The sequence below is a fragment of the Lycorma delicatula genome, chromosome 9 (genome assembly GCF_047948215.1).
Source record: "Lycorma delicatula isolate Av1 chromosome 9, ASM4794821v1, whole genome shotgun sequence".
Lineage (NCBI taxonomy): Eukaryota > Metazoa > Arthropoda > Insecta > Hemiptera > Fulgoridae > Lycorma > Lycorma delicatula.
In genome coordinates, this window is record NC_134463.1 from 97,653,079 (window position 1) to 97,668,677 (window position 15,599).

Sequence of the window (15,599 nt, forward strand, 5' to 3'; positions counted from 1 at the left end):
AAAGTTGATTGTAGTTAGAATGTGTTTTAACTCAAATCAACAGCATTTTTTAACTGCTTCAAAGTATCTTAGTAAAAAGTATACTCCACTTATCATCATTGTCAGATGTGTATTATCCTACATATATTCCTACATATATATGAAATACAATATCATCTCTTGGACCTCCCTGAAAAGAATAGAATGAGTTTTCAAGAAACAAAAGTGGGCTGTCAGATCATTGTTTGACATGACTAAATATGAGTTATGTATGCTGATATTTAATAAATTAAAAATATTAACTTAGCCATCTATTTATATTTTATTAATGTGCAGTCATTGCTGAAAAGAGTAATAGTAATTTATTTTTAAAAATAGTAATATCTGCTACCAAAAACTGTTTTTTGGAACTCAACACAACACTTCAGCTAATGAAAACTAGTATTTTTTGACAACTTAGCAAACATTTAAAAAAATCTTCCCACTAATTTATGTTATAAATTTTCCTTCACATTTAACATGTAAATAAAAGAGTGCTCAAATAGTTTTTATTAATTCCTTTTGAATCGTTATTTATTTAGTAGTTAATTTACATATTTAGTGTTTTCATGTACTTACTTTAATATTATTTCATGTGTTTATATTTAAAATAATTATTATAGGTTTGAATTATATCTACTTTTTATTTTATTATTTGTTGTATGTTTTGTAAGTCAACTCTGTTCAAGGCTTTACCACATTTCTCTTACTCCAAACAGATGAATGCAGGAGGAATTCCTTTTTTATTCATGGACTGCCATACATACCCATTCTTGATATGATATATGTAATGCATTATTTTGAACCAATCCAAATAAAGGATTTATTTACTTATTTATAATAATTTAACAGTGGAAAGTGACATATTCCAAGCATCATATAAAATTTCATCATTATATTACATCACCAATAATTTAAAATCAAGCATGAGGTGATTAAGTATGTTTGAAAACATTGGTTCGTATCCATTTTTTAGGCATGTTTTACATATATAAATGTTAAACTGATCATGGATTATTAATGAAAATAACAGTTGACATTTTAAAAATTTCCTCTACACAACACATTATCACACTTCCATTAAGTCTTTCATCCTTTAGTAAGGGTTGAACTAATAAATGTAGAATTCAAGTTGCTTATACATACCCTGCAATTTTTTGAGTATGTGAGGATTTCGCTTAAGAAACCTGCACCTGCCAGTAAAAGGTTTATTAGTATGTACAGGGAAAGTAATTTTTTTGTAGCACAAATTGTGGTTGACACAATATCACTGATAATAACGTAATGCTTTCACCCTAGAAAAGATAACTCATCTCCTGAGGAATTGTGGGAAGGATAAATTTTCATTGCCTATCTATATAGGCAAATGTTATGTTAAATTAAAAAAAACCTATATATAAAAGTGTTGCTCTAGAATAGAGCAACACATAGTCAAATAGAATAGAGCATAGTCAAATAGAATCTAATAAAGTGTAGAAAACTTTTCCACTTGAAAAAATTCAAGCAAAGTAGTTTAACTAAAATTAAAGCTACTAATAGGTCCTGGGTTTGAATCCCAGTCAGGCATGGCATTTTTACACTCTACAAACTTACCATTTCATCTTCTCATCCTCTGAAGCCATCTAATGGTAGTTTAAAAAAAGGTGTTTTGGTCCACATGCCTGAATTGTTATCCTAAAGAAAAAACTGAAGTAAAATAAATTTTCCAAGACCATAAAGCCACGTTTTACGTAAAAAAAACTTTTATTACACAAACTCTTTTTCTTAATTATATGTTGTATGCCTCTTCAACAGATTACAAATAAACACTTCCAAAAATATTTAACAATTAAGTTTGTTTAAATCATTTAAATTCACCAAAACACTTACCTTTAGTATAGATTCAGCTGTTGTATTGTACAATTTATTAAGTAATTTTGTGAAGGATTTAACTGCTGTGTACCACGGTATAAAATCTATTTCATTCCTTAAATATTTTGCTAATTTAAGTGGTATGTGGTACTTTATTTTACCAATTTCTGCTAGTGCAAATGCATCATCAATAATTTGTGCCCTGTTTATTGGCTGAATTACACTATGATTTCTCATTAACTGATCAGCTAATAAACTCCAGTTGTTTTCATCATAATTTACCCTGTAATAACCTACAGAAATAAACATAATAAATTAAAATTCATTACAGACTTAAGGTTAACTTATATTAGTAAATTTTCCCAATGAAAAAAATTATTAAAGTTAAACCACAGGAAAAATAAAATGAATTGATATAAACAGAATCAGGTAAGTGAATATTAAAATTTCAGTAGTAAAATCGAAATAAAGAGATTAATTTATATAATTTATACTATTCTTTATTTCAAAAATAAAGTGCTTCTGAAAAGTAGTTACACACCTTGGATTAACTTACCTTTAGTTTAACTTACATTAACTTAATAATTTCTGGTTATTTTATTATGAAATATGGTTGTATTATTATGTTACAATCTTGCCATAAATTTTGTTTGTTAAGTGACTATTAAATTCTGTAATCTGTGACTTACTAGAAGATCAAAAGTAAAAAAATAAATTAACAGCTGCATGGAAAGTTGTCTAGAGAACTCAATTCTTTCTTTGACTTACTGCTTTTTGTGTTACTGTGAAAATTCCAGATGCGTTGTGAAGCTTTATTAGTTCTTAAACACCTGTGTTCCTTATTTGCATAGTAAATATTTCTATAGCTTGTTATACTAGGCCAGAATGTGTTAAATTAATTAGAATGGGGTGGCTAGGAAACATTATTGAGTTGCTGTTAGTATTAAAATACAGCTTGTTTGAGCAGCTCTTGAACCATTTACCTCCCACATGGGAATTCATGCGGTAACCTTCTTTACTATTCTAACAGGGATCTTTCTCTTATTAAAGAGGACCTGTCATTCAAAAAAATGTATTTTTAATTTTTATGTTTAATAAATGTTTTAGGATTTTCTGAGTAATGTGGTGTATAATACATGAATAAATGTTTAAAATTAATTGTTTTTTGACGATTTTGCTGGTACAATGTTTGTAATTTTATGCACTAAGTTTTCATTGTAATTAGTAATCGTCATTTTTCAAATTTTATATCTTCCGCTCAACAAGTCGTAAAACAAACAGTTTTCACTGTAAAGGAGGGTTTCTTTTTTGCTTTACAATAGGGAGATTTCAATAAGGACAATAGTTCAACCTGATCCCAAGTAAACAGATGTTAATTCCGTGCCATTATTTTCGTGTGAAGTGAAAGTTATATTCGATTAGTTCTTTATATTTTAGTTTTAAAAATTCTTAATTATATTTTACAATGGATAAATCTAAAAATTTATTTACAAAAGAACGTTTCATGGCAATAGGTACAGTACCCGTCACATAACGGCGTGCTTGAATTATCAGACGTTTGTCACTGTTACACTATTGTTCTCTGAATCATTGGCACACCACGATTAGTCATCTCAGTAGCTTGAACATGATGCAACTGTAGTAGTTTACGAAGCACTATATTTTTGTGCGTTTACACTGTTAAGAAATTAAAACTCATGTTTCAAATACAAAACAATTAATTACTTTAATTTTATTTATGTTTCTCTTTTGCTTTTCCATGTATATAAAGTTCAGTTCTGTGGTTTTGCCTATCGGTACGGTTCTTTTGGCATGTGTCGTGCATTTTTTTACATAGTCAATTAATGTACGATACGTTATTTTGTAAATCGTTTTTATCGTGGTTTTCGATTCAATCTTTTTAAAATACTTCTTTCTAGTGTGAATAGTTAATACTGTGAATTTAAATCTGTTGTGAAAGGTAAAAGCTTCGAAGACAAGCGCACAAAAACGTAAACAACGTGTGTGATTTCAAGAAGAAAGAATCTTTAGTTGTAGTTAAAAGATTCTAAGCATTTAATCGCTATAAAGAAGTGTGAAGAGAGAAATGCAGCTGCCTGTGGCTTTGCCAGTACTCAGATTCAATGCCTAAGAAAAGAAAAAATAGAATTTCTTCGATCCGAGGGGGCCAGAATGTTCGTTCATCAGTCCGGAAAAAAATGTTCTAAACCAGTTGATTACGTGATTTTGATAAAGGTGTGGTTAGATGAACTGTAAATGAATTTTAGTTAAAGATAGGAGAGCTGCAAACAGTTAACAAACTCTGTAAAGAATTAAAAATATAAACTAGTTTTAACGACAGTGAAACTAGTTTAAGAAAAGTTTTGAAAGAATTAGGTTTTAAGTGATGCAAAACAGAAAAAGAAAGGAAAATTTTAGTTGAAAGACATGATATTAAGACAGAAAAGGATTTCATATTTGCAAGCAATCAGTGATTTTAGAAAATATAACCAGGTGATCGTATTCTAAGATGAATCCTATGTTTTATCATCTCATTTAACGGCAAAATCATCAGCTGACGACAGTGGTGCAGGACTTCATTTACCAACAAATAAAGATGAACGCTTAATTATTATAATTCACTCCGGATGTGTAACGGGCTTTATTCCAAACACAGTGTTAACTTGGACAGCCAAATCAAAAAGTTGATTATTACCATTATAGGATGAATACTAAAAATTAATTGAAATAGGATGAAGAAAAATTGGTTTCTAATTTTCCTCCGGAGTTATTGAAATGTTATATCTTCTTATAGTAGTAATTGACAATGATCCGTATCATAATACCCTTTCTGAAAAACTTCCAGTGTCATCAAGCAAGAAACAAGACATGACTGTTTGGCTACAGAAGCATCGGATTCCATTTTTGTCTCAAATTCTAAAACTCTAATTATATGAACTAATTAAGTTGAATAAAAGTAACAGAAAACGTTACAAATTTGACGAATTGTTGGAAATAAGCGGGCATCAACTTATTTGACTTCCACCTTACCGTTCTGATTTAAATACAATCGAGATAGTATGGTCAGAAATGTAACATGTTGCGACTCGCAACACAACGTTTAAGATGTCAGAAGTGCAGAAAATGAGTGAAGATAAAACGAATTCGATGAGCGACGAACACTGGAAACCTTAGTGAGAAAAGCATAAAAATATCAGAGGTGAATACTTTAGCCAAGAATCGTTAATTAATTCTCTGACAGAATATTTTATTGTCTCTTTATGTAGTGACAGTGATGATAGTAACAATTACACCGAAGATAGTGATGACAGTGAGGAAAGCGTTCTAGCTGAGGAATTAAACCTATAATTAATTTTCTAGTAAGTAATTAAAGTAACAGTAATAATCATCTGTTGCAATATTTACCGTATAATTAGTAATAGATAATATTTTGGGTTAACTTTAGAGCTGCTTCTCCAGTTTCAAATCTACAAAAAAGCAATTGAAATATTAAAAATTGTAAAAAAGTACTTAAAACATTAAAGTTAAGCCGTAAAATTTTAAATATAATCTAACCGAACTTAATCTACGCTTGCTTCGCTCGCTAGTCAAGGTTAGCGAGCGTAGATTAAGTTTGGTTAGATTATATTTATAATTTTGTGGCTTAACTTTAATGTTTTAAGTGCTTTATCTAACAATTTTTAATCTTTTAAGTTTTATAGGTTTTAAACTGGAGGGACACCTCTAAAAGTTAAGCCATATTTTGTCATCCGTTATTACATTTTACAATGTACAGTACAAAATTATCCGATTGTATTTCATTTGAAAATTTTTGTTTTGATTTTTTAAATAATAGAACAATTAGTAAGGAAGATTAGTATGAGCGTGGTTATGTTTTTACGTTGAGTAGTTATCGTCGCCACTAAACTCGCCGTTATTTGGCGGCGACTTATTTTTTTTTCTGTTTAGCCTCCGGAACCACAGTAAGATATTACTTCAGAGGATGAATGAGCATGATATGTATGAATGTAAATGAAATGTAGCCTTGTACAGTCTCAGGTCGACGTGTATACTAAAAATTATCACTAAATCGTAGTCTAATCTAAATGTTGAGGTTAGTGCAGACCCATTAACTTTTGATAATAAAAGTGCTTCATTTGTTAAGTTATATCCTGGAATCGAAAATGCACAAGAAGAACTAATGAAAAAAACTAAGCAGTCAGATAGGAATGTCAAGAAACAATAGAAGACAAAATAGAAGAATCAGTGGACCCTCATTATGGTGCTGGACAATTTAAATAAGGTTAGCCTATGTAGTAAAGTTACTTTTAAATGAAAAACTTTTTTCCCGAAAATTCAATTTTTCAGGATAAAAGTTCCTTTTTCTCAAAAATCACAGAATGTATCAGACTGATATTTTTTGTGATTGTTAAACATATCATTTGGTTTTAATGAAACTAAAACTTGATATTTTTTTTGTCGAAAAATAATTTCCCTAAAAAATTGTTAAATGTAATTTGGAATGTAGATTTTTGGACCAAAATTAAAAATCTTTTAAAAAATTTATTAATTAATAATTTTTTTAGTTCCACTAGTAAACATTATAATTAATCACTAACAAAAATTTCATCTTCCTGTGTCAAGTATTGTGATTTGTTAAAATTAACATGGGTAACAGCCAGGGGCAACTCCCCTTAACTTATAATGATTCAAAAATCAATTGAATATAACTTGCTGCATAAAATAAGTATCTATTGTAACAGATTTTAAACATTCCAAGCCGGCAGTAATGCTATTTTGGCCTAAGAAGTGTGACTTCACTTAACAGGTTACATAATCGCATAAATCACAATTTTGTGGATTTTGAAAACCACAAACCGTATACACAATCTCCCTTCAAGACTTGGTTTTATGGTTAGCAACTTCCTGTAGAATAATAGCAGAAATAATAAATTGTGGATATTATTGTACTTGTACCCTTTTCAATTCAAAGCCAGGCTTAATTATCATTCAAATTATTTGGTATTTAATTTTAGATTGATGACATCTCACCATGTGCAAGGTGAGAGTGGACCTTTGATATAGTTTTGATAATTAAATCATTTCAGTATGCATCTGACCCTCATAAATATCGAAATATATGCCAATTTTTTTTTTAAATTCAAATTTCAGCTTCAAATAACTTTGATGGGCTTCTTGATAAAAATCTCAAATTTGCACAACTTGCAATGTTTTTGTAGATGTTTATGAGAAATAAAAAAATTCTTGTGTATTGTACTAATAAAAAAGTTATAATCACTTGAAAATCTCATTAAAAAAAAATAATTCAAATTGTGTATGCCATCCCTGTATCTTGAAAAAAATGACCAAAAGTATCATTTCAGCATTTTTCATCTTCAAATTTATTGATAATTTTCTCATAGAGAGAAGCAAAATAGATAAGTAAACCACTGGATCAATCTTTTACCTCCAGAAAATATGATTAAATTGCTTTTCATTTCATCCTTCCAGGACCCATAGTTTTTTTGTAAACACTTAGAATCATAAAAATATGTGTGCGCACTGTAACAAAAATGGCCGTCACAGGTCAACTGCTTCAATAAACAATTAAAAAAAAATAGTTTTAGGTCCTGAGTCATGTAGGAAACAAGTGGGTATGTTACAATTTTTTTTTGGAATTGATCAAGCAATGAACTTATGTTTTTTTGGGACACTTCAAATGGATTGACCCTTTTGGGGATCTGCAAAATATAAAGTTTTTTAATAAAATCCCCCCCCTCCCCAAATGCTCTGAAACTGAAAATTACCATTACTGAAACTAAAGATTTAACTGAATCTTTAACTCTGTATCTCCTGAAGATGGTGTAATAGCTGAAAACATTAGACATAGTTAAATTCTTTTTTATTTGTTAGTAAGAAGTTGTGTTACTATTCTCTTTAATATTTTTCCAACACTCCATTTGACTGATTGTGGCTGTTTGATGAAATAAATGTACCTACATTTTAATTTTATTAAAACTGGTTTATACCACGGCAGATGAAAAATGTATTCCAAATGCACTTTATTATCAAGAAATGTTCTGTTTAATGTTAGTTGCTAAATAGAGAGTTCAGTCTCTCGTTTGGGGTAAGAGTAGAAAATTATGAAAATAAATCAATTGAATGCAGGGACTGTTGAAGCAATGGAATTATTTATTGGGAAAAAACTTCTTCATAGAGGTGGCATTCTGTATTAGCATATAAGAATCTTGTTTTTCCTAATCAAACTTATTTTTTTCTATCTTTTCATAGAACTCAACATCCATTCAATTATTTTCATTGCAATCTATTTTCAGTTCTTTCTTGTTTTATTTTTCTCCAAAAAAAAAACAACTCTTCCTGTTATTGTTTCTTTATAGCAAATCATTCTGCAATAAGGCCTCTCATCTTATGATGCTTTATTTTTCAGGAAATCTGTAATTTTGTAGTAATTTTTTTGTAATTTCAATAATAATTCTTCTGGTCATTCTTTTTTTTCTAGAATGAAGTATTTTTAGGTCATTTTCTACCTCTTCCCTCAGATTTGCAAAACGTATTGCTATATTTTTTGTAACATTAATAACAATTATCCAGATAGTTCTGACAGTTAACTTTCTAAATAATTTCATTGATTTTCTCAAATTTTTTTTTTTGTCAACTTAATACAATCGTTTAGTTGATTGATTGCTTTTCACGTCCTACTAATCTTTGTTAAACATTTGTGTACCATTCTATGTTTTTCTGATTTACAAAATGCAAAATTTTTACATTAAGCGTAATTTTATAAAAATAATACTACAATGACAATGTTGAAACAACGATCTAGAAGTAAATCAAAAGAACCATAAAATTAATTTTATTGAATTTAATAAATACTAACAAACTTTGTACTTGTAATCAATTGAATTCCTGGAAGTAACTATGTGTAATTTTAATTGAAAATGTAATTAGTAAATAATAAATTGCATACAGTACCAGCCTGCTGAATATTAAAAAGAATCCAAGTATCACTTTCTACAAAAATTTCTTTTGTTTCATTTGGCTTAAGCCACATCACATTTTCACTATTTGTTCTAAAATCATTTAATTTATCCGTTGTTAATGGAATCCACCATTGCTGTTTAGTTTTATTTACATTTAATTCTTCTGAAAAGGCTTCCTGAAAAATATTCATTAAATAAGAATTAAACTGTTTTTGAGGTACTAATTTTTTAGTGGTACAATTTTTGTTACAGGAAAAAAATGTTATTCATAAGACAGTAGTAAAAAGTCAAATTTTAGCTATTAAAATTAATTCTTTAATTTGTATGATAGTTTTTTCCTTGGGTATATATTCAGTTTTATTTTATACAGAGTGTTCCACTTAAAAGAGGCTTCATGTCTTAGTTTTGTCTATAAAAAATACTTTATTAGTTAATACTTACATAATTATTTACAGAAGGTGTTGAAAATGATGTCCATCCACTTCTATGCACTTTTCAACATGTTTGACTTTGTTCCAGGTTACTCTTGGTAGTTGTACCCTGTCTGTTTTTGTACGGCATAGTAATATTGTCTTCAGTTCCTGCAGGATGTGCAGATTGCTCTTATAAACAATTTCTTCTTTCAATTAATCCCACAGAAATAAGCCTGGACTCGTTAGATCAAGGGATATTGGTGGTCCCAATCCTTTAGAAATGATTCTTTCACCGAAAAAATCCTGTAACATCTTTATAGTAGAGTGAGCTGTATGGCAAGCGGGTCTGTCCTGTTGCAACCAGCAGTTTCACTCATCCTCTTGCTGTGAGGTTGGATAATATTTTGGTAGATGGCAGCATCCACAGTTTAAAAAAAAAAATAAAGGCCTATTATTCATCGCCTTGAAATAGTAAACCATATGATATTTTTTGTGGGTTAGAGGAAATTCAAAGAAAAAGTGTAGGTTTTCAATACCCCCAGGTTTGGTAGTTCTAACTATTAACATATCCACAACGTGAAACCGTGTTTCATCTGTAAAAACACTTTATCTCAAATTTTAATGTTGCCTCTAATGAGTTTGTGGACCATTCATATTAGTGAACCCTTTTAGTATAATCAACATTAGTTAGCTCATGGAAAACCTGCATTCGATACGGGTAACATTTCAGTATTCTCCTCACTGCAGTGTGGGCTTAAGTAGTTAAATGTTCTTTTCTTGGTCTAGTCTCCACAAAGATTTATGAGGAAATCTTGTAACTGCCACTTTAATGTCCTGAACGACCTACACAGTTAAAATGATGTATGTCAGGCACGTTTCTGGTCTAACACTGAACCTGTTTCACAAAACTTTTCAACTACGTTCTGAATAACACTTTTTACCGGTGTTTCTTTTCAAATTTTTCCCTGAATATTCGCCATCACACAACATGAGATTTCAACTCTAAATAAGTTTCCATCACGAATACATGATCTTCAACAGTTAACTGCATTTTAACAAACAACAACACACGGTTATGCAACCCTATTCAGAAACCAATGCTTGACACAGACTGGCAATACTGAAATATGCAGGCAATAAATAGTCCTCCACACTCCAGCTTATCAACATTTCCATATTATTTTACCCGTCTCTCAAACTGGTATATCCATTTAGTATAATCTGCTGAGTGATGGAGCCTCTTTTAAGTTGAACATTCTGTATTTGGGATATATTAAGTTATACTAGTTGGTCGGGATATATTTGCGATATACTAGTTTGTTGTAGATTTTTCAACTTATTTGTTGATAAATAATTTTTCCAGTATATTAATTACTTTATACAGCATGCAGCATTTTCAGTAATGACAAGGTTTAAAGTAGCATTAATTACTGTCTTTAAACCATTTAAATTAGGTTAATAAACTTGTAGTTATTGTTTTTCAACAATGTTCTATTTTTATTTTTTATAAGGTGATAGTAACCTTATAACATGGTTTTCTCCAGGACAGTTGATGATTGTTATTCACAATTATAAACGTTCTATATGACATGCAAAACCGAATTTAGTAAATGCAACATTTCCATTACTTCTGTTAGTGCTTTCTGTTGATCTTGTGACTATCTCAGTAACCCATACTGTTGTTCTCACCACAACATTGGACAATGTTGTTGCTAGTCGATATATATTTTTTTAATTAGACAATACATATTTCGAGTTTGAATGAAACATTTGTTGAATTTGAAATGTGTATGTTTAATTAGTATCGTATTTGTAAATGTTTACATATAATGTTTGATTGTGTTAAAGATGTGGTACTTTTTTGTATATGAGTTTAATATACAAAAGGGTTAAGGTTGTTGTCAGTATTGAAGGATTTGTAATCTGCATCTAAAAGGTGGTTGGCAAATGTTGACTATTTGTTTCTATGAGGGGTTTTTAATTGTTCATCGTGCCTTTCTATCGCACATAAAAAAAAGGTGTACCTGTTAATATGTTCAAATTATGAAATCTTTATAAATAAAAATGTAAATGTTCGTTCGTTCAAAAGCTTTAATCTTCGAAAGTTCTTCACTAATTGCTTTGAAATGTTGACACAACGTTGCATTCAAATACGCGCGTGTTTTTTTATATACCTATTGTTTATGTACCTAAGATGTCATACCTGTGACAGGTAAAAACATGCCTTTTTTTAAAAACAGCGCTATCTGTTGGATGTAAAAGCAACACACACTACGAAATATTTTACAATTCCATTTCAATGTCTTTCCGATATGTGTGTCCACTATAGACTAAAAAACTACTGGACCTATTTATGTGCGGGGAAAAGGGGAGAAAGGGAAAAATTGAAAAAAGGTAAAAGGGAAGCAGGACAAAATGGAAAGGGGAAAAGGTAATAAGGGAAGGAATGGGAAAAGTAGAGGAAGGGGAAATGGGGGAAGGAAAAAGGGAAAGGTTAAATTTTGTGAAGTTCTGTAATGTTCATTTTGTTACTTTCAATTACGTTCATTTAATATATATATATATATATATATATATATATTCGAATCTAGCGATATCGAAGCATTGCCGGGTTTCCTAGTACATAAATAAAAATAAAAATAAAAATCCATTTAGTAACTTATATAACTCAAATCCCTGCACTTCTTAACTACATCCCAAATATGTGTCTACCTAATTCAAAAAATCCACCAGCAGTAATATAAGCTGAAGCCAAAATGAGAACAGCAGCATCAGTCACTGAAGATAGTTGTAAAAGTAGTAGAAAAAATCCCTTTAGGCACGCCGGAAGGCGGTGGTAGATTTTACTGGTGCTAAGTAGTGGATAAAAAAGATTGCGACCTTAAAGTTAAGAAAAACCACAATATGAAAAAAAGTTTCACATGTTTAGCATATGACAAGCCCAATCTATCAATTCCAGCAACATTTTGGTCATTCCTTGCCGTAAGGGTTGGTTATATAAAAAATTGTTTCAGACAAAAGTTTTAGGTAATGTTTAGAGGACTAACTACCACTTGAAACCGATTCGATACCATGCCTATTAAGGTAGGTCTGATTTTTTTTTGTCTTCAAAACCCCCATTATTTCCATCCCCTGGGCCAATGGTTGGTTATATCAAAAAACTTTACTTTAATAGGTTTTAAATGCTTATCCAAAGAATAGTAAGAACTTTTAATGAATTCAATATCTTATTTAATAAACGTTATAGCAATAGTTTGTTTTTCGATAAAGCTCTGCCATTTCCACTTCCATGGTTCGATTTTGGCCGCTAACGAACTCACAGAGATTTTGGGTAGAGTTTTTTTAGGGAACAATTTGAAAGTGATTGGTGCAAAATTACAGCAGTTATCGTATCCACAAGAAAGTGAAATATATATATATATATAAATACGCGTATATATAAACTTTTGAGCTGACGGTGGTTTTGGGGTCTGGGGGATGTGAATATGAAGAAGATATGTACAAATTTTCTGTAAGTTGAATCATGGTACCCATTACAATTGGTAGCTTTCTTATGAAATCTACCTATAAAAGAATGTATTTAAATATATAATAAAAATTTGTTCAATATTTTATAAATATACCTTTCTGTTGTTTAAAATTCCATTCAATCTACTAAATATATCTAATTAAAAAAATAAATAAATAAAATAATAAAACATTATACATGCATGTTTGTATGTATGTAAATGCTTATGTGTACATACATGAGGATATACTGTATACACACATTTGTTGTATTATACATTTTGCTTTATATATATATTTTATTTAATGTAAAATTTAAAAAAAGTAACATAAAAAAGAAAATTAAAAAGAATATGAGTGTGCCGTACGCTTTTCTTTATAGTCATACATAAATAGAAATTTTTTAAAAGTAATTTTCTTGAAAACAGAATATTACTTTTTAGTACGAATTATCTACTTTATTCTCTTATGTATTCGTTTTTTAACCTGACATCAAGTTAAACTCAAGAAAATTATGTTTTCTTAGATGATTGAAAACATAATCTTTTTACTTCCTTGTACAAAGTAAAAAATGTAATGTGATCACGAAAAATTTTGGTGTCCAAATTTCAATGGAAATATCCATTTTGACCATCCCTGAATCCATTTTGCTAGTTTTGGCTTGACTAGCCAATAAGAGATTAGCCGTAGAATGTTGAAATTTTGGATTTAGGTCTGCTGTAACATCTACGACTGTTGAGCACCTCTCTTTTTGACTGCAATCGACTGAACCAAAAGGTGTCCAAAAAACTCAGACATTCACCTCAATTACTCGTACCAAAACAAATTGTTTTTTTAAATTTCCATAGCAAGTTTCTTAATAAGAAAGTAATAGCGATATTTTGCTTTTTCAAAAAAGTCCCCTATTTCCATTACCATGGTTTGATTTTGCCCATTAACAAACTCGACCAAGATTTTGGATTGTTATATTTTATGTATCAATTTGAAAGTGATTGATGCGAAGTTATGGCAGTTATCATGTCTACAAGAAAGTGAAATATATATTTATATAGATGTATAAATATATATATATAAACTTTTAAACTGATGGTGGATTTTGGGTCTGGGGGATGTGATGTGAAATGCAAAGATATGTCAAAATTTTCTGGAAGTCGAATCATGTTACCCATTACGATAGGTAGCTTTCTTATGAAATCTAAATATTTTATATTTGTTAATTTGGTTCAGTTCATCATGTAAAATGGCTAATATATTCAGGGAGCTTATTTATTGCTGCCCTACTTTATACTGAAGAATGAAAATCCAATGTATGATGATCATTGTACATCCTTTAAGTGACAAAGCTGGATGTATGTTAAATAATATCAAACATCAGAGGCTAGAGACAGTACTGAGGAGTAGGGGTAGCATAAAAATATAATTGACTCAGCTGAGCCTCAAGTGAACTACTTTGAGAATCACTATAAATTATTTTTATTCTAACTCATTTACTGTATGAAGCCTAAGAAATATAGTCTTACATCTATGTATGATTTTTTTTTAAAATGAATATTACCTGCATAATAATTGCAGTACTATTTTCATAATTTCTTATAACAGTTACAAGAGGATATCCTTTTTGTTTAGTCCATGATTCTATTATATCTTGAAATTTTTTTCCCTCTGGAAGCAAATTAGTTGGTACTACATTTTCAAAATCTTCCCATAACACTGATGGGCTAACTGCACCTCCTAACCTATAATTTTTGTTTTTATACATTTTAATTAATAACAAAATATTTTTTTAAACTGGTTTTATAGCATAATTTACTTAATATAATCTTTAACATTTTGTTGATATTAATATATATTTAATTTTCTTTTTTTAATTAGTACTAATTTTATTATTCATATATGCTATCTGAAATTAAGTCCATCCAACTTAATTTCAAAATTAACAATTTATAGATAGCTTTATAGCACAGCATTGAGACATTGTTAACTACTTCCAGTAATTTCATTCAAACAAATGGTAATAACATGCAACTTACTGTTGGACACCATATTTTAAGTATTTTTTAAATCCTTTAATAAAGATAGGTCTTCCTACAAAATTTTCTATCATACGTAATATTGAACAGCCTGTAAAAGAAGCAAATAAAGTAACATTAATTAATTTTTACGAATAAAATTAATCTTTTTTTTTTTAAATTGTAACACTAAAATTTAAATGGCTAGTTTCGAATGTAACTGGCAAGTAACCAAATTTAAGATAGACCCTATTAAAAATTAATGTTACGCTTCAAAACTTTGAATGAATTTTTAAAATGTCAAATAATCTTAAATTTTGACTTCCTTGGCAGAATAGTACTATCTCTCTGCCTTTCATCCAAAAGGGTTTGGGTTCAAATCCCTTGGGCTTGACATTTCTCGTATCTACGAAATTCATGTATATTATGAAACTTTAATCGGGTCTTATTCTGTTGCTTCTGAAATAATTAAATATTTGTAAATTATCTTCTTCAAAATATCATACCTTTCATTATTTCCCACTCTGCAAATTATACTTGAACAAGGTTTTGTATTTGCGACTCAGAATTCATTCACTGAATAGAACATTAATGGCATAAAAAACATTTTTATCATTAATAATATTATTTCTATTACCTATGCTGTAAAATTTTTAGATGATAAATTTTCTTTTCATGGGATGACCAAATTGATTTCATTTACAGAAGATCAAACCGTAATGCTTCACTTTGAAGCATCTTAACAAATCACTGAACATATGATAGCTTTATTGAACATTTATTATGTCAACATGCCTTCCCATCTAAATTATTACACCTTG

The 15,599-nt window shown here is 29.5% G+C and overlaps 1 protein-coding gene across 1 annotated transcript in view; it reads right to left on the reverse strand.

Annotated features, from left to right (window-relative positions):
• LOC142330023 (aminopeptidase N-like) overlaps positions 1-15,599 on the reverse strand; it is a 44,478-nt gene that overhangs the window by 13,716 nt on the left and 15,163 nt on the right. The window contains exons 6-9 of the mRNA XM_075375032.1: positions 14,800-14,890; positions 14,325-14,505; positions 8,842-9,025; positions 1,888-2,162 (exon numbers count right to left, since the gene is read on the reverse strand). Of these exons, the coding sequence (XP_075231147.1) occupies positions 1,888-2,162; positions 8,842-9,025; positions 14,325-14,505; positions 14,800-14,890 (731 nt within the window). The remainder of the gene's footprint in view (positions 1-1,887; positions 2,163-8,841; positions 9,026-14,324; positions 14,506-14,799; positions 14,891-15,599) is intronic.